The 20,843-nt window shown below is 31.9% G+C and overlaps 1 protein-coding gene across 4 annotated transcripts; it reads right to left on the bottom strand.

Annotated features, from left to right (window-relative positions):
• Positions 1-1,421: 1,421 nt before the first annotated feature.
• Positions 1,422-9,592, bottom strand: LOC133880678 (sucrose-phosphatase 2-like). Of its 4 annotated transcripts, none has more exons than XM_062319666.1 (9): positions 9,517-9,592; positions 5,229-5,309; positions 4,835-5,134; positions 4,572-4,667; positions 4,277-4,480; positions 3,876-4,166; positions 2,976-3,162; positions 1,789-1,835; positions 1,422-1,682 (listed from the first exon to the last, which is right to left on the bottom strand). In XM_062319666.1, the coding sequence occupies exons 2-9, from the start codon at positions 5,286-5,288 to the stop codon at positions 1,587-1,589; spliced, it is 1,281 nt and encodes a 426-aa protein (XP_062175650.1). In that variant the 5' UTR covers positions 5,289-5,309; positions 9,517-9,592; the 3' UTR covers positions 1,422-1,586. The 4 variants fall into 4 exon arrangements, with proteins under 4 accessions (XP_062175650.1, XP_062175652.1, XP_062175651.1 ...); XM_062319668.1 differs by lacking the exon at positions 9,517-9,592 and adding an exon at positions 8,446-8,534; XM_062319667.1 differs by lacking the exon at positions 9,517-9,592 and adding an exon at positions 6,116-6,261.
• Positions 9,593-20,843: the final 11,251 nt, after the last annotated feature.

Here is a 20,843-nt window from a genome sequence, read left to right as displayed (position 1 = left end):
ACCTTTTTTCTTTTTCTTTTTTTGGTGACAGGGTGTTTGTGAAATGCCAATCATCCAGATGGTCCCCTACTGCGCAACTATGGTCAAGAGTCAGCCATGAAAATGCCAAACTGCTAGTGTGAACATATGGTACCAAGCCCAGAGGAGGAGGATCATACCTACTGGGTAAATCAAGGATGTTTGTTCTACTGATGAATGGAATGCAGAAATCAGATGGGCTCAAAGCAACTGGAAAGCAAAATCTCTTCTTGTTTTGCTCTTGAAACTGGATTTGATGGAACATATCTCCCACATATGAATAGAGAGGAATGCACACAATCATGCAAACAGATTTGTTTTTCTTTATTTCCTTTTTTCCTCAGCAATCATGTGAACTGATTCAAAGATGAAGAATGGCTACTCAATACTATTTCCCAAGATGTCAGATAACGAGTTTCTTCTGATAGACACATCAAATCTGCACATCTCCACAGAAGACCTGCTCATAATTGCAATAGTCCATTTATTGTTTTTGAATTGGTTATCTTTTTTGTTCTGTAGGTTCTACTTATTATCTGTAACTGGGCTTCAGAGTGTTTCTGCTGGCCCCAAAACACAAGTCCTTTCAAAATTGCTAGAACTTTTTATGCCTACAACCTTTCAAATATGGATTCCTGAGTCCTGACTTCTCCAGTTCAACTTTCTGTAAGCTGTCAGGGTTTAAGAGGCAAACATGCAGAAATTGGCTTAACTAACTAAACTAAAACAGCAGACTTTCTTTTCCTATAAGCATCTTTCTAAATAATTTGGCTCTTAAGAATCTAGGTTTGGTCACGGTATCCTTGTGATATGCTGGGTAGCACGTAGGGATATTGTGTTAATTATGATGAGAAATATGATTAAGTATTTGGTGTGCTACGTTCTCTTAGATGGAGCAGTAGTGTCATGGTATGTATGTGAACTATTGCCATGACGCAGGATAGAAGGGATTTCCACAAAATAGATAAATAACAACAGAAAATAAAGATAAATCTTACGTTAATAACGATAAGAAGGGGTTGAACCAGAATCTCACTGGCCTTGGCAGAGTCTCACCACCAAAAGATAAGAAAAATTGTATCTCAAAGAAAACATCTTTTTTTCATTCATCATAATCTGAATCATAAAGTGAAAAATTGTATCTCAAAGAAAACATCTTTTTTTCATTCATCATAATCTGAATCATAAAGTTACAAAAGGCTGTTTAAATAGACTCTCTGACAGAAACTCTAACTCTAAATTGACCGACTTTTGGGCCAAGCCCATTATTAAATTCTAACTCTTAAGATATAATTCTCGTTAAATATTACTAACCATTACAAAATAAATAAAACTTAAACTAATATTCTTTCTTCATTCTGCATCAAACCCACTTCAACACAGCATCATGTAACAGTGAAGAATTATTGAGAAACCAGTGGCAGATCAGATGATTTTATTGATGTATCCAGCATAGTTAACAGGTATAACTAACAAACAGCCGTGCCCTAGATGCAGAAAACTATTACATACGTGTTATGAAGAGAAAAATATTGGGTCCAGACAATAAAGCTGACCTAGTTGGAAACCTAGAAACAAAAGACTGTCTGGTCTCTTGATCTTGAACCATCCAGCCGTGTCTGGTGCATGTGAACCCAGGTGAACCCGTCTGGTACCTCAGCCTGCTAAAACTCACAAGAAATCATGGGAAATAATTACCATACTTTTGCTCTTTCTGATATAATCATGAACTAGTAAATTGGATTGAGAACAACTGGTTTAAGGTAATACCTTTAAGCTCAATAAGACTGTGGTCACACAGCAGTGCAGCTCATCCCCTATAAGAATAACCAACAATTTAGCAATGAACATGTGTTCTTGTCAAGAAAAATTCCCATGACATTCGCCATCTTTAATTTTTCTTAGCAAAATAAATAATCCAAATAAAAAGGTCAATTAGGCAATTTGATTGTGAGATGACATCTGAGAATTTCATTTTCTTAACTTCTCTCACCCTCTGTTCTTTTCTTTCTCTATCTACCTGCAATGAATACACACCCTCTTGCTGCACAAGCTTTTTTCCCCTATATTTTTGTGTATGCAAAGGCTTGTGTTTTTATTTTTTCTTTCTTTTTGAAAAATAAAAAATATAAAAAAAATAAAAAATAAATAAAAAAGGAAAGAAAACCCCATGAAATTTTTTCAACAACCACAGAACCAGCTACGAGCTGTTGCCTTTCATAGTTTTCCATTTGATTCATAGATGTCAATGGTTGGAGTTAGCAACATGGATAATGATGTGAACATGTTTCAATGCTACTGCATAAGAGCTTTGTTTCACATCTTTTAGAAAAATAAAATATTAAAAATAGCAAATTCACAATAAACAATAAGTAACAGGCATCTGTGAACAAATGCCATTCATTTCATCCATGCAATATCCGAACTACTGAAATGAAGAGACAACAGCTGAAACGCTTAATTTATAGAATTTTTCCTATACTGGTAAAAGGAAAGAAGTAAGAGAAGATTGCATCACTGAGAGACAGAGTTGGAGTTATTCCAGTCCTAAGGCAAAAGAGAATTTGTATTGCCACCTGGGATATGGAAAGAAACTTTATATTTGGGTACATTTTCTAGGAAAAATAATATGTCTTAGCCAAATTCATTTATCTGCTTTATGCACAAATTTTGCGTTAAAAACTAACAGCACGGAAAGTTGCAAAAGATGAGGCTAATTTTGGGTGATTAGACAACAATTTGTTGAATAGTCTAGGACAGCATAGTCAGGACCAGTTCTGATTAGGATCAGTAGTCTGCATTGAGTTCATAACCGAGACATGCTTCAAATAGAGAGGGCTGAAACAGGACTGAACCAGGCTGAGCATAGCCCAATTCATCCCTAAAAATGTAAAGTAGAATAACAGACTATGATCTCAGATATTGATATCAATTATGTTAAATCAAGCAAACCTCACCAGATAATTCCCACTTATCAAACTTCACCAACCATGTGTCTGAACCAATTTGTGCCGAAGATACTCGATCTAACCATATTCGAAATCGGTGCCCCTGCTTGTCCCCATACAACTTTGTCATAGAATCTATACACTGGTGGAAAGGTTGCTCAACTCCTGAGGGATGGACAAAGATACCCAATGGACACTGGAGGATAGAAGGGAAAAAGAAAAAAGCAAACTGGTAATTGAAATGCTCGATTTTTAGCAAATTTAATAAATTGTAATGACGGAAAAGAGATGCATGGTCAGAATTTACAATCCATACATAAAGCCGTTACAAAAAGTAAGCCAGGACACTTAAGTTTGGAAAATGGGTCAATGACTTCCCAAGTTCAAATCATATCAAATAATTCGTGAAAAGCTCTTATGTCAAACATATTTTGAGATTTAAAGCAATTATCTATTCCAGAAATTTGATTCTTGACAAGCACACAGCATGATCCATAGAAATAAAGAAATGGGTAGATATTGATTCTGCCACAAATTAGAGAACACTTAACTCGATGCAGCAAACCATATCCTAGCTATTTAGGGTCATCTACACAAATCCAAGTTTTCCATTTTTCTCTATCTCCGGTCACATTTGTTATTGATCAAAGAACATAATTTCTTGTCTCACTGCCTAAATCCACCTGTTTCTTCACAACCCCCCCCCCTCCCCCCCCCCTCTACATCTTCCAGCGTTCTGTAATTCTACTAAACATTATCAACTCTTAAACCCAAAAAAATCAGTCTTCAATTTTGCAAATGGACTTCTAAATGGCTCTTGGCAGTCTAGAATGCTGGGTCTACAGCAATGCTTAAAAAAGGAATGAAGGTTCCATAAGATTAGTAAAACTACTACCAGATCACACTTACAAAGACTGACTTTAGATTTTGCACATACTGCTCAGATGTAACGACTTCTGCACGTCGCCATCTCTCATAAAAGAAATAAAACTTCACCACTTCATGACCAGGACTGAAGATGTCCACTTTGCATTTCTGGGAGTCTCTAATATCTCTAGGAGACACATTTGGACCCAGACAAAAATTACCAACGGCTTGTATGATCCCAGCCGCGCATCTCTCAGTGGCATGAATTATATTAGGATTGTTCTTTGCATTTTGTGTATACCACTGCAACAATTCTTCCTGCGAGTTGCTAACCTGCATATTCAAGAACAAGCAGCACTTGACATCACAAGCATCCAATGTATGATTATAAGGACATAAAAAATGTACATGATGAACTAAACAATGCTTATGAGACTACAAACCATCACACCATAGACTTCAGGAACGCTGAACAGTTCAGCATCATTTCCGGAGTCACCACAAACAAGAGTATTTATCGGAACTTTTCCATCAACTTTGAAATTTTTAAGCAAATATGCAAGAGCTTGTCCTTTGCCAGCACCTTGTGGTAATATGTCCAATGCAATCCCACGATTCCCACTGCTATAAATTATTTTGACATCTAACTGGCCATGAACAAATCAAGATTAGTTATATATGTCTACAAGAATAAGGAAAAGGAAGCTTTTTATGTTTGGATCAACAAAAGATACTTACACCACGTTTCTCCAAACGTTCAGATAGAACATCCATTATTTCCAAGGCCTCCTCCACAAAAAAGCTAACTTTGTGAGGTCGTTGCTCAGTTTCTGACTGCAACAAACCCAAAAAATTCTATGCATGAAAATTCATTACAAATAACTCCATCATCTTAAATGGTTTCACATAATACTTGTATAACATAATACTCGATAGTGTTAAGCACACAGCCCATATGACGGCCAAAGTTATATCAACTACTGAAGTCTATAAGAATGTACCTGAGGAGTAAGTTGAGGAAATTTGGCTGTCTCCTGTATGACTATGTCTCTGTTCCACTTCTGGTTCAGATATTGTGTCCAGTTAGTATCTGGTACCATTGATTCACCATATGTAATCTCAGTTCCCACAGACATTATAGTTATATCAGGGGTCAACAAAGGTTTCCCATTCCTCAACCTTTTGTAACTTGTAGGGGACCTTCCCGTTGAAAATACAAGCAACGAATCATGACGGTAATAAGCTTCCCATAGTGCATTAAATCTAAGAAGAGAGAGGTTCTCTTTATCATTATGATCAACCTGCAACAAGAGACCCCTAATCCATTTGAATCACTTGAGGGATAGCATGAAAAGATGAATTAAGACATCATAAACAAGTTAACAGGAAATCTACCATTGTAGAATCAAGGTCAGAAACTATCATGAGATGGGCAGAACCACTAAGGCGATCCATAAGTCTCCTATCTGCTAAACTCTACAAATACACATCAGGTAAATTGCTGATAAATAACTTTGTTGAATAATGTTCATAACATGACCAAATGCGAATTCTCCATTTTCTATAAAAAGAAAATTAGGAGCTCAAAGTTCCCACATGGTGAATATTACTTTCTCAAAAAGAAAAAAAAAAAAGGGTTATAAAAATGACCCAGATTATAGTGTTTCATAGAACTCATTATCTTTCTATGCTGATTTTGCTTATTTAAAATGTTGGACGGCTGGAAGGCTGCAACTTATTAACCGTGGCAGTTTCTACTATGCTAATAGTTTAGCACACTCTTTGTTGTTACTCTGGGATCCAAAAGCACAGATATTTATAATGATAATGACAACGATAACAATGATAATGGTGACCATGTTGTTTGACCTAATAATGATAATATTGGTGTCCTAGGCGTAGAGAAACCACACCAATCCATCCCAAACTTGGTGGTTAAACTCTACTGCGGTGACAATATTGTAGGTGACGTCCTTACACCTAGGACACCAACATATCAAACTATGAACAAAGAAATGAATGAGAGAAAAGCATATAAATAGTGATTGTGAGACTCTAATTTTTAATTAGAAGGGATACCAAAAGCCATTTCCCTTTATCCTTGTTAAATCACTAATCATTCTAAAAGCTTAAGCTAATAAGAAATGGTGAATTCAATCATTTATTTAGTATTCTAACACTCTCTCTCGCATGTGGGTCCTAACTTCTCCTTAATAACTGAGGCCCAACATGCAAAATTGAAGTAGGAGGTGAATAATAGAGAAAATATTAGAACTCATGACCTTTGCTTTGATACCATGTTAAACCACCAATTATCCCAAAAGCAGACCACCTACTTCGTCCACCTCCGAAGTACATAGAAAAGACGCTCAAGAAACCCCAGCACAACTCTTGTAGCATCTATCACCATGGCATCAATATTTGGATGCTGCAAGGGTCTTCAATTGAGTTATGGTCTTCTACCACCACCGACAAATCACAGACTCCTATCGTGTAGGATACTAATGTTCTAATGCCAGGAAGAGAAGGAAAAAAATGGAGGAAGAAGAATGGAAAAATACTCTTATTTTCCTTGATTATTACTCAAGACTATTACATTGTTATTATAGAAAAGTGATACAATATAATATAGATATATAATCAATGAGAAATAAATGGAAATAAAATCATATTAGCCATTTGGGAAGTTTCCTTCTTCAACAATCCTTTGGATAGATAGAGAGAGAGGTAATGTCACTACAATTGTCAATACCAGTTAAAATGTAACTATCAATACAAATTTGTCAATGAAAATAACTACTAATACAACTCTTAGTGTGATTTTTCCCACTCTATTTAGTGTCGTATATGTAAGGATCATCATAGGGATTGTCACTATTAGATTTACTACTCAAATAACTAAAACTCCAATAATTAGAAAAGGAACCCAGATATACAAATAAAAATAAATAAATAAAAAGGAAAGGATCTGCTTTGACATGAAATGGATATATTCATATATTTCCGACTTCTATTTATGAGATGATAAAATATATGACATAGAATAATAATGATGGTAACATTGATATTATTTTGATAATGGAGCTGACCATGGAAATGTTTATGATGATGTTTACCATGAGCTTGTAGTGCTCACCATCCCACTATAACAATAATCAGTACGACTGTTGAAGGATAACTATTCCCATGATTCCAAAGACCATGAAGCTAATGATGACTACATGACAATAATGGTACCGATTATTCCTTAGATGGTATCTCAATTGTGAATGATAGTGACAAGAAAGCAACGAAGTTGACCATAGCATATCCACTAAATACATTGGTCATGAACAGTGATGAAAAAACAGAAAAAAGCATTGCAGGTGGAGAATGACCATATGCATGATGTATGCCACTCTTGATTATTGGCGAAGTTCATCGAATCAAACTGCAAAAAGCAATTCTAAAATTCATCTTCACACTCTTTTTACAACAGTATCAAAACTGAGAAAATAAAATTCGGCAGTGCCTATTAAATACATTAGTCATGAACAATGATGAAAAAACAGAAAAAAGCATTGCAGGGGGAGAATGACCATGCATGATGTATGCCACTCTTGATTATTGGCAAAGTTTATCGAATCAAACTGCGAAAAGCAATTCTAAAATTCATTTTCACACTCTTTTTACAACAGTATCAAAACTGAGAAAATAAAATTCAGCAGTGCCAACTAAAGTTCACTTTGTCCAATTTTCCATTGAAGAATGAATGGAGACCATCAAGAAACCAAGACCATCACTCTAAATAAATCCCACACGCTTTAAACCCACATCAAAACCTAACTAATTTAGTATATGTAAAATTGCATATAAACTATAATGTTCAGTAGGTTATGCTTTTTGCAGAATAACAAGAAGCTAAGCTTGTTAATCATGATGTGATAAGTTTTAAGAAAGGTAATAAAGGTCATATCCTGCCTACCCTGCTACAATCCCCCACCCGAAGAAACAACCAAAAAAAAAAAAAACTCAGACCCATTTATTGGCCAAGTCAGATATTACATTGCACATAGGAATGGTAATATCATTAATGCAGTGATTATCAGTTGGACAGTGATCACCAATTGAGCTGTAATTCTTCAAAAAAACCCTACCATTGTATAAAAAACCCCACAATCACATTTGTTACCAAGTGCAAATATATTGACTCATCAGCAAAATCACACTGATTACCTTACCTCCAGAATCTTCCTTCCACTTATCTTTCTAAAATGAGATGCTGCCCTCGACAGCAATATTTGACACTACTTTGGCCTAAAACTTAAGCTTTTTGGATAATAGGTGATTTAACATAGTATCAAAACAAAGGTGTTTCGAACTGTGACTCTACAATTTACTCCCATTTCAGTTAAATATTTCATGTATTAGGCTTCACCTATTGAGAAAGAGTTTAACCACACACGCGAGGGGGTGTTAAAATAGTAATAAAATGATTAAATTCATCATTTTCTATCAGCTTGAGCTTTTAGATAAATGGTAATTTAACTAATTTAACAAATACCATGTTGAATAAATTCAGCATCGGCATGAACTATTACGACAAGTGATTCACGTTACACTGTTGCCTTACCTGCCTCCCTCAACCCTACACCAACTTGTCATTTAAATCATTAAACTGCGACATCTGTCACAGGCTGCTCAACTGGCACCTCCAGATAGCTTTCTTCACAAATCAAGGCCAAAAAGAAAAAACAAATAAACAAACCATAACAGCTGCAATCAATTAAATGAACATCCCCCTCCCCCTCCCCCTCTTTATAAGTGAGCTTGGCCCCAAGGCCCGGAGAGGGAGAGATCCAAACTAGTGACAACCGGTTCATGAAGCATGGTCTCTAAGTGATTATGCTACCCCTTGGGGTTAACATGCAGAAAACGCTGCAGCCGTATGAACACAAAGTGCTCGATCAAAATTATAAAATCTCAATTTTTTAGAATCATTTATAAAATCATAGATTGGAGTTAATATTTGAAACATGTGAAGGAATTTTACCAAAATTACTGTTACATTAAATTAATATTCATGTTATCCATATCTAAGGAATGCTGAGAAACTTTCAACCAACATCCTGATAAAACAAATATTCTGCTAAACAGAACACAAGTGGACTTAGCCACCTCCCATGTCAAAACATCCATTCCAAATCCTGGAATCAGCCTAATTTATAAAGAGATCCAAAATGTGTTAAAAGACTATATATTCTTGGAGAAAGGTGAGGAAAAAAAAAAAACAAGGCACGGCTACAAACAAAACGAGAAGCACATTTGTAGGCTTTTACTCATTCAGAAGGGGTTCATAAATATATGTTCTTGGTATTTGTTTTTAAAACATCAGCTTAATACAAGCAACGAAACACCAAGTAACACAAAACCCAACACATATAACCGCAGCCCACATATCTTCTTTAACAACAAGTGCTAAAAATCATGCCTCGTGCATTATCAGCTTCAACAAGATTAAGTTTTTTCTTTTTTTTCTCTTTTTTTTCTTTTCTGGGTCGGTAAGTTTAGAACAACACTACTGTAAATTCTCTATAACCAACTCTGGGAAGGTAATAATAACAAATTTTCGTTTTATGTAATTTGGAGTGACAATGCTAATACTAATTATTGAAAGGAGAAGCTAAGGGAAAGAAATAGTTACCCAAAATGCGAATCCCACAGATAACAGCACTCCACAATGAGAACTGTCTATATGTTCAGCTCTTAGTTTTCAATTTCCTATATATAGAGAGATATCCCAAGTTTATTGGTTTTTTTTTAAAAAATAATAAAAAAAAAATAAAAAAAAAAAAATAAAATAAAATTCCAAATTTTGGTTGGAGAAATGCTAGCATCTAATTCCTTGGGAGTGGAGAACCACGTCTATTGTCTAGTGTGCTTTTCAGATATTTTATTTGGAATAAAAATTAGAATTAATTCTTAGTGTGACTCTCAACCCTTTCTCTTTATTCGTTTTGGCTCAACAGGATTTAATGTAAAAAAAAAAAAAAAAAAAAAAAAAAAAAAAAAAAAAAAAAAAAAAAACTGGTTTTACAATATTATAAAGAAATTTCAAATTTTGGGTGGGAAAGAAATGCTGCGATCTTTCCTTGCAAGTCCAGAAACACTTTCAGTTTGCTTGCACGTATTTTATTTGGGACTTACAAAAAGAAAAAAGTAGTTTTTATTTGGGGTCAAAAGTCAAAACTATAATTAGTTCTTTGTTTGACTTTGAAGTCTATGTTTGATTTTATATAAAGCGAAAACAATTTATATGAAAAAGTAAAAAAAAAAAAAAAAAAAAAAAATTGTATTAGAGTGAGTTTTTTATTTAAATGATAATAAAAAGTTGTTGATGTGATATAAAAAATAAAAAAGATTAAGAATGTTTTGAAATTAATATTTTTTTAAAGAATGTGAAAATAAGAAAAGGAAAGGCAAAGGGGTTATTAAACGGAACATATTGATTTGTCAAATCCTTTAAAAAAAAAAAAAAATAATTGTCAAATCAAAAAGGTAAAAAAAAAAAAAAAACGTCCTTATAAGCAGGTAGTCTAAAGTTTGCATTAGTTTTTTCTTGAGGTGGTTGGCTTCTATTATGCAGTCCTTGGTTTGGTGTTCCGGTCGTTGTCCACCAACAGGGGCTTTCTTAATTTTTTTTTTTTTTTTTTTTTAATGCAGGAAAAAAAAAAACCATTTAAATCAAATTTTTTTATTGTTCTCTAAACTAAAAAAATATTAAAGAAATCAAAAGTTGTAGCCTACATCTAGAGAAGCAAAAATTGTTACTTTAACATTATTTTAATATAAAAACTTTTATCTTTCTTTTATCATTTCTTTAGCATTTACTTGAAACAATATTTAAATAATTTATCTTTCCTCTTTCTTTCTCCTATTATTTAATTTAAATAATATTTGAATGGTATACGGAAAAGATAACAGAGTTCGCTAATGGATTACAATACAAATTATATTTAGAGGTTGTCTTACTATTTATATGATATGGCAAACTAACGGATTCTATTAATTTAGTGGACGGAAAACGGGTTCAGTGAGTGATTTGTAATTATAATTTATCACAAGGACCCTTCATGAACTTTTTGCACCATGGAAGTGATTCATAATTTATGCAACCCCAAGGACCAGTGATGCAATTATCCCAAAGATAAATAAAGCTACTGTGAAGTGCATTTAAATAAGAAAGAAAAAGTGATTTAGTTCCCTAAATTGAGAAAAAGTTTAAGAAAAAATGTTACTAGTGCTATTACAGGATTTACTTAATCCGAAGAGAAATGCTCGACTTCCCAACAAATTTTCCCCAAAATTGGTTCTCAGGGGATGTGTTGTCATCCTATAAGATGGTCACACATTTTTCAAAATAATAAATCTCATCTATAATTGACACATTATTTGAGAATCAATTTCTGAGAGAAAAAATAAATAAATTGGTAAGTGTAACACTTTTCTACTCCGAATAGCTTAACCTTTAAGGATGGCTCATTTATCCTAAGGAAGTGAACCCGGATTAGGATCATTTACAATTATTTGTCCGAATTCTCTCAAATTTGAGCAGGTAATTGTGAGAGACCACTTATGGGACGCACCTGATCAAATAAAAATTGGGTTGTCCAATCACTTATTCGGTTAGGTGTGTCTCATAAGTAGTTTCTTATAATCACTTGCTCATATTTTCTTAAATCTAAACAAATAATTATAGAGAATTCTTATCTGATGAACCCTCCTAGCCTCACTCTCTGCGGGCTGTGCGAACAGGCACGCCAATTATAGTAAATTCCGATATCCTTGGAGACGGGCTCTCTCCTATTTGTATTTAAGTTTAACTTTTTTAATGAAATTTTTATTCATCCAAAAGCGAATCTAAATTTTGGGAATAGCTATGAATCTCAGCATTATATGAATATCTTAACTTAAGAGTAGAGATCCATCGTTAAAATGCATGTTGATATTTTTCCTTACTCGTAACTTGAAACCTTCTATATCTATATTTGTAAATTTAAAAACTTTCTGGGTAAAGTCCTCAATTGTCAAATATATCTATATATGAGCAATGTTACACATCATCCTCTTGTCCTTTTTTTATCACCCCAAAATTGATGTGGCTCTTAAAATCACCATTTGATCAAAATCTAATGGTGATCTATCATAAATCTAATGGTAATTTTAAGAGCCACATCAATTTTGGGGTAATAAAAGGAGGACAAGGGGATGATGTGTAGTATTACTCTATATATATATATATATGTTCATCCTAGTTCATATACGGATAAAAAAGAAAAAAAGTTAAATATTAATTAGCTCCTCAACTGACAATCAAATTTGATGAAATACTGCAAATTGACAAATATTATGATTTGACTTTTTAAATGGTCAATATGCTACGCCCATCAATTTTGATCGTTTTTACAAATATTTTTATTTTGACCATTAAAAAATTAAAATTCTTCAAATTTGGTAAGGAAAGTGGCCGGCAGAATAATTAAAGAAAATTGGATGTGACACATACAGTGTTTCTACCCAGAATTTCAACCAAGCGTGGCCGGTCAAGATGGTGCGCCAAAAAGCTGGACCAACCCACTTCATATCAAATTGAATCTAGAAGATTCAAATACGAGGGGTGATTGGGACCCGAGGGGTGCTACACATGCACCCCTCATCTCTCTCTCATCCTCTCTTTTCATTAAACAAATTAATTTTAATAAAAAAATAGTCTATGATGTAACATTAAGAGACTACTTTTTTATTAAAATCAATTTATTTAATAAAAAGGGAGAATGAATGAGGAATAAAGGGATGTTTTTTAGCATTTTCCTTAGGACCCTAACCGCCCCTTTTTCCTTTTCAATAAATAAATCAGTTTTTTTTTAAAAAAAAAAAAAAAACAATAAAAAAAAATCACTTTCTGAATAAAATTATTTTGAATTTTTTTTTTTTTTTTTTTTTTTTTTAGATACTTGCTAAACAGATTACATCAAAAAGAAAAATACAAATAAAACACGATTGGGCTGGGCAACCCAAGAACAAAGCTAAGAATGAAAGTACGCGGAGCAATGCTTCCGAAGATGCAGACCCTTTGGCTTGAGGCACGGATGCAAATTATTTTGATTATTAAAAAGAGGGGAAGGGGGCCGTTAGTGTCCCCCAATCATTGCTCTTCAAATGCTAGCATTGTTTGAAAAGAACAAGAATAGAAAAGAATAGTGGGTTTTTACTGTTCACATTTTTTTTTGTTTTTACATTTTTTAAAAACAATCAACATCAAAATATTTTTATTTTTTTACTTTTTATATCACATCAATAATTTTTTATTACTATTTAAATAAAAAAATTTACTATAATATAAATTTTTTTTCACTTTTTTATACAATTTTTTTTTTCTTTATATCACATCTTTATTTTTTATTAATTTCAAAATTAACAATCCACTAATCTATTGTATACATACATCTACCAAACAACACCACTATTCATTTCCCATATAAGAATGATCGAATCCTGGATCATGCCACCTTTTGTTTTGTTTTGTTTTGTTTTGTTTTTTTAATTTTTTTTATTATTATTGTTATAATTTATAAGTATGCATGAAATGTGGCTTTTATAGACCATCTTATTATAATTATCATAGTTATCGTCAGTGCATATTTTTTGTATATGCCGTCCAAACCTCAAACTATAATACATATCATTATTGATCATGACGGCCATTCCTTTAGGGTTTGTTTGGGGTACGATATCAAAAAGCGTGATTTAAAATAACGATTTTAAAATGTGCAATTTGAAAAATGTGATTTTTAAAAATGCAGTTAAGCATTTGACAAAATCACAGTTTAGCCTTTAAAATCGTAAATTAGCCTTTAAAATTCTGCGTTTTTAAAAAAGCATTATCTTACCTGCGATTTGAAAAAGCAGATTTTTTGAGTTTTCAAATTACAATTTTTAAAAAAGCAGTTTCCAAACGATTTATATTCTACAATTTGGTTTAAAATCGTACTTATTATCTACGAAACCTCAATCTCAAACGCACCCTTAGCCCTTTCCCCGTTTAGTCAATGAACTATGGAATTATATTTTTTTATTGGTATAAGTATGTGTGAAATGTGGCTTTTATCGAAGGTCTTATTATAGTTAATTATCATACTTATCGTCAATGCATTCTTTTTTATTGTTGTCGAAACCTCAAACTACAATACATATAATTATCACGACGGCTCTCTCCTCGACCTTTTCCCTTTTAGTTAAAGACTATGGAATCAGATTTGTTAGGATTCATTTTCCATTTTAATTTATTGCATTGTATTGGTTATTTTATAAGTATTTGTTGGGTTCCTCATCCCTCTTTTTGTAATTTTATTTTATTAATGTAATGTTTGGTTAAGTTGCTACAAAAAAAAATAAATAATCAAGACAACTGATTGAATAGGTTTTGTTTGGACAACCTTGAATGTCGATGTTCACAATGTTCATGTCAATGCCTAGCCTATTACCTTAATGCCCTAGCCTACTTTTTGCTTTTGTATTTAAATAAACTTTACAATAACTTTCTTTATCATTTCTCTATATCATTTAAGTATTCTTTAAATTAAATGTTTAGAAAAAAAAGAGAGAAAGAGAGATGAAAGAGAAACCATTTAAATAATGTTTGAAATAAATGTCAGAGGAAAGAGATCGAAAGCTTTTTTATATTAAAATAACATTAAGGAACCACTTTTGCTTCCTTAAATTTATGGTACAACATGCATTTTATTCCCTTTGTGTTTCCTGTTTAGATAATAACAAGAGCATCTATTTCAATGAGATTTTTTAAGAGTTTTTCATATATTTAAAGAAAATAATAAGTTTTAAAGAAGATGATGCCGTGCTCTAAGGCAGAACCATATAAGTGTTGAGTTTATATTTAAAGTAAAAACTAAGCGTGCCTAATTGGATGTATTATTTAGAAGGGTATTAATGAAAGGATCAATGTCTTTGATGGGAAGTGGCCTTTCATGCAAAGTATTTATAATAATTGGTCATTAGAGAAAAGAGTATATATATATATATATACACACACAAACTAGTTTGTAGGAAATTTCATATAAACTATAAATAAAATTAACATATGTCTCTATATGATTGAGAGATCTCATCTCTTATTCATACTTGGAGATTAGTGTTTATCTCTAGAAGGATTATTCGTATGTTCTATTCGCTTAAGTTTTTCCTTTGCAAACATCTTCATCAAAAGTTATGAATTTCATGAATTAAGATAAGTACAATATCTACGATCCGTTGATGATAATGAATTCTTACAATATGGTATCAGAACAGGTCATTCTATTTGATTCTTGTTTGAAGCATGCTAGCTTATTCAAGTTATTGCATTAAGGGAGAAGAATTATTGAAATAAAAATGATTTATTTTTATATTTGCCATCTTCCATTCTGATATTCAAAGAAAGTTAAAAACAGGGGTCGAAGATTCAGCGGCGATGGGTTGAAAGATTCTCCATCCCCACAACGTGCAGATTCATGCATTCTCCATCCCCACGGCCTTGTTTGATAAGTTTCTTTACATTACACGGTAATGCTCCTGAGTCCCACCGCAGAAGGTTTCAGTCCACTTTATGTCCAGCCCACGTGATGCAGCTTCTTTTAATTTTCCTGCAACGGTCAACCACGAATTGTTTCAATTTTGCCCATGATTTCAAAACCTCTCTCTCGTGGAACAATTGGAACAATTGGTGGTTGACCGTTGCAAGAAAATCAAAAGAACCTGCATCACGTGGGCTGGACATAAAGACGACTGCAGCCCTCTGCAGTGGGACCTAGGAGCATTACCGTGTACTGTAATGAAGCTTATAATTGACGATATACCAAAAAGATCTTTTTGGTATATGAGATCTTTTTGGTATATGCTGTCTATATAATTGAGAGATCTCATATCTTACTCATGCTTGGAGAGTTGTGTTTCTCTTTAAAAGGATTATTCCTATATTCTCTTCGTTGAAGTTTTTCCTTTGCAAGTATCTTCATCAAGAGTTATGGATTTCATGAATTAATCAAGATAAGGACAATATCTTCAATCCGTTGATGATAATGAATTCTTACACGATGGTATCAGAGTAGGTCATTTAATTTGATTCTATCTTGTTTGAAGATGCTTATTCAAGTTAATTATTGCATTAAGGGAGAAGAATTATTGAAATAAAAATAATTTATTTTTATATTTTATATCTTCCCATTCTGATGTTCAAGAAAGAAAAAACAGGGGGTTGAAGATTGAGTGGCGATGGGTTGAAAGATTCTCCATCCCCACAACAGTTTCATGCATTGTTTTTGTATGGAAATTAAGCCATGACGTGACTTTGCATAAAGTCGTATTTTTTTATTTTTTAATATAAGTGCATAAAGTCATTTCAAAGGGCCAACATTTGCCTGTTTCAAAGCAAAAACAGTGAGCATAAATATCTTTGCCCTTTGCATGCATGGTTGACTACGTGAATTTTTATTTTTTATTTTTATAAAACATGCTTAGCCAAACTTTTTCATGTAAAACTTGCTTTATTTAGATCAGAAAAATCGTACAATTTTATGAAATCATGTGCTAGGACTCGAAACCGTAGTCAATCCTATTTTCAATAGGACTCCAAGTTGTTCAACAATAGTGGCTATGAGTTTCTAGACCCTTTGACTTAATATTAGTCAGTTCTATTTCTCGAGGGGGGCAAGGGATATAACTCAGCGGTAGAGTTTCACCTTGACATGGTGGAAGTCATCAGTTCAAGCCTGAAGACTTCACGTAATCTTTGAATTTTCATCACATTTACAATACTTTCTAAACTTCAAAAACTTTTAATTTGATGTATTCATCTTTTTATTTTTTTTATTTTTTTTTTTCAATTTCACTCATTCGTTATGATTTTCCGTTAAATCATAACAGAATAGTGTCAAAAAATTTCAAAATACACTTTTTTTTTTTAGGAAAAAAAATTGCAAGGATTTAGGCTTTGGTCAGGATTTAACAAAATTTGCAAAAATACTCACACCTGAATCTTTGAAAACTTTAAAAAAATAGGTATTTTAAAAATTTTGATAAGATTTAACGGAAAATCTTAATGGAGTGGTGAAATTGAAAAAAAAAAATTAAAAGATGAATACACTAAATTGAGAATTTTTAAATTTTAAAAGACTAATTGTAAAAGCTACAACAATTCTGGAGAGTTAATTGAAATTTTTATTTTTTTATTAAAAAAAAAAAGGAAGAAGAAGAAGAAGGAAGAGGTTTCTTGTGTATCCTTTTGCATGCAAATGGCGGTATCTTTAAAGTATGGCGTCTTTGAGTAATTCTAGGAGTACATTAAATGTCCATAAAAAAATGAGGTGTCTTTTAAAATCATCATTGGACGTGTGATTAATGAAATGATGATTTTGATTAAATGATGATTTTAAAAGTTACTCTATTTTTGAATGGACATTTAATAAACTCTTAATAGATACTTAAAATGATGTGTTTGTTTTGAAGATTATTTTGAATAATATATTTTTTTTAAAAAAAAAAATCATATTTTTTTAAAATTTTTTAAATTTTTTTAAATTTTATCTCACAAAGTTAAACTTTATAATTTGTGCAATAAATTTGAATAATATTTAAATTTAACACCCAAATAGATCCTTAATATAATCCTAAAATTAAGAGGTGACTTTTGATTTAAAAAAAAAAGAAGACTTTGAGTTTCATGGTTGAAAAATCATAGTAGTACGTGCTTTCAAACCATGGCATAACTTTTCTTTCCAATGCACACGCTTTTCAATGCAATTGGGTTTTTCGATAGAATATTTTGGCTATTTTAAAGTAAAATTGAAATCGATTAGATCATTGTTTTAAACACTAGATCATATGAAAAGTCTTATAATTGTTTATATGTCAATGATAAAAGGGAAATTTAATCATAACATCTTATGTATGAAAAGTATATAGTTGATTATTTTTAATTTTATGATAATGAGACCATACATCCCATAATTTTGGAAAATAATAGATTTACAACACCACCACAATAATTACACAATATTCTCTTACATAGAGTGGGTCTCAATGTGTGGGGCCCATCCCATGTGAAGAAGTGTTGTGCAATTGTTATACCGGTGAAGTGTAGGGATCAAACCCCCATAATTTTGACATTCTAGAAAGTTTATCAGACTCCAATTCTAAGTTCACTCAAATCATCTTTGCTATTAGTTTGAATAAGTTTTCTTACTTTTTTTTTGTTTTATAAATAGAAAAAAAAAAAATATTTGCACATTAAAGATCTTCGTGTTATTGAAGCATAAGATAAGGAGAAGGAGAAAGATCCTCAACTACCTGTGATATTCTAAACAAGAGTTTGAAACTGGGACTACAAGAAATTTCATCATTTTTTGCGTTTATTTTGAATCAGGAAGTAAGTATTAAAAGTCAAGAAACTTCTCCCGACTTTTAATTTTTGACATTAGACTTAAGTCACAACACCCTTAGTCGAGAAAATGCATTTTCTATCACATAACTTTTGTGGCAGGAAAGTTTCGTAGCACATAAGTAATGTGCCTAAAAATATAGTCTCTTGACACATAACTTAAGTGGCAAGAAATAGTTATTCCTAGCACATAATCTTAACGGGTGTGTTTGGTAAATGGTTGTGTTGTGGAATTTTTGTTTGAATAGTAATAAGAAGTGATTATTGTGATATAAAATATAAAAAAGTTTGAAATTATTTTATAGGAATGTGGAAAAGTTTTGTTTTGTAGTAAATTTTTTTATTTGAATAATAATAAAAAAAAATGATTGATATAATATAAAAAGTAAAAATAAAAAAAATAGAATGTTTTGAATTTTACTTTTTTGGGAGAAGTGAAAAAAAAAATAGAAAGGGAGATAAGAGTGTTGCCAAACACACTCGTTACTTCTTCCCCGTTTGGTAACCCCCTCCCCTCAAGTATGAGGGGAAGTTTTTTTTTATTATTTTTTTGAGTTGTTGTAAAAAGTGATTGATGTAATATAAAGTAAAAATAATTTATATGAAAAAATGGGAAGGAAAAAATTTGTATAATAATGGAGTTTTTTTTATTTATTTAAATAGTTATATAAAATTGTTGATGTGATATAAAAAGTTAAGAATGTTTTGAAGCTGAATTTTTTGGAAGAAGTGAAAAGAAGAGAAGGGGGAGTAGTTCTAGATGTCATATTCATATCCCTCTTGGCCTCTTGTGTCCCTCTAAAAATGATATAACTTTTAAAATTACCATTTCATTAAAATTCAATTTTGATAAATCACAAGCACAATGATGATTTTAAAAGCTACTTCATTTTTAGAGGGGTATGGGTATGACATCTAGAATTACTCGGGGAGTTGATTGCCAAACGAGACTAAAATTATGAGAAATACTAGAGTTCCTTCTAGTGTTTTTCTAGTATACATCTGGAAGGATATAAATGTAATAAAAAAAATTATATTTATATCCTTCTGGATGACATTAATGCAATTTTTTATTTTTTTTATTATATTTATATATTTTCAGATGAACATCAAAAAAATACTAGAAAGAATTCTAGCATTTCTCGTAAATTATAATATTCAAGTTTAGTGTAAATTGGGGATTGATTTTTGTACAATCACTCACATTAATGAGACCCATGTGAGTAGAATGGGTACCGCCAATATAAGTGATTGCGGGCCAAATCTGATATGCAACGAGCTTTTTACGTGTAAATTATCGTACAGTTACGCATCTATCATCGACGACGGTTCTAAGGCCCCGTTTGAAATCCCCCTTCCCCTCCCCTCCCCTTCCCTTCACTTCTCCTAAAAAATATCAATTTCAAAACATTCTTACTTTTTTTTACTTTTTATATCACATCAACACTTTTTTTATTACTTTTTAAATAAAAAACTCAATACAATACAAATTTTTCTCACTTTTTCATATAAATTATTTCAACTTTATATCACATCAATCCTATTTTTTAATCATTAAAAAAAATTCCAAAGGAAAGGGAAAGGAAAAGGGGATTTCAAACGGGGCCTAAGTCTATATAAAAAGACTTAGTCAAAGTCAATGTCAAAGTCAAAGTCTTCGTCAAAGTCTTCGATAATTATAGCATTTTGGATATTTGAAAAAGTTCAATAAAAAAACAAAAAAAAGTACAAAGTTTCAACAGCACAGAAGCATGGAAATCTCGCAATTATCAACGACAATAAACGGACCACTAAGATCATCTGATCTGTAGACGAGTCAACGGGGTGTCGGTCGAGGAGGGATCGACAGATCTGAAGAGTTGTGAGGAGCGTTCAAAGCATCAATGGCTGATCACTCTAGCCTACCTACGATCGACAACAAAACTAGAAAAATTGAGAATCATCTGTACCGTTTATCCTGCCACATACCCCCAAGATATATACACGTTTACGTTTCCGACAAAAAAAAAAAAAAAAAAAAAAAAATCTCCTGAAAGATGCATAACGCCTGAGGTTTCGTAATTTTAAGTCAAATCGTAAAAAATGAATTGTTTAAAAATTATATTTTTAAAAATTTGAGATTTGAAAGCTCAAAAAGAATGTTCTTTTGAAAACACAGAATTTTAAAAATTAATCTATGATTTTAAAGATTAAACTGTGATTTTATCAAATATTTAATTTATTTATTTATTTATTTATTTTCCAAATCACATATTTTTAAATTATTATTTTTAAATCAAATTTTTTAAAATCGCAAACTTGGCCGCTGCAAATCTATCACTGAATTGGTTTTCACATTCTGGTAGAATCAAAGGGCTTGTTTGGTAAGTAATTGGGTTAGAAAATATTTGTGTATTGTATAGTAAAAAGTTATTGATGTGATATAAAATTTGAGAATGTTTTATAGAAAAGTGAAAAAGATTTATTTTTTAGTGGATTTTTTTATTTGAATAATAATAAAAAAATTATTAATGTGATATAAAAAGTGTAAAAAAGTTAAA

Source organism: Alnus glutinosa, chromosome 10 (assembly GCF_958979055.1).
Source record: "Alnus glutinosa chromosome 10, dhAlnGlut1.1, whole genome shotgun sequence".
Taxonomy (NCBI): domain Eukaryota; kingdom Viridiplantae; phylum Streptophyta; class Magnoliopsida; order Fagales; family Betulaceae; genus Alnus; species Alnus glutinosa.
This window is presented reverse-complemented; position numbering and strand designations above follow the sequence as displayed.

Bases quoted from the DNA above. Each gene is read 5' to 3' on its own strand.
- LOC133880678 (XM_062319666.1), bottom strand. From the start codon at position 5,288: ATGGATCGCCTTAGTGGTTCTGCCCATCTCATGATAGTTTCTGACCTT. The intron at 5,135-5,228 runs GTAGATTTCCTG...CTCTTGTTGCAG, and splicing joins CTGACCTTGATTCTACAATG to GTTGATCATAATGATAAAGA. The intron at 1,836-2,975 runs GTGAGGTTTGCT...TTATTCTTATAG, and splicing joins TGATAAGTGGGAATTATCTG to GGGATGAGCTGCACTGCTGT.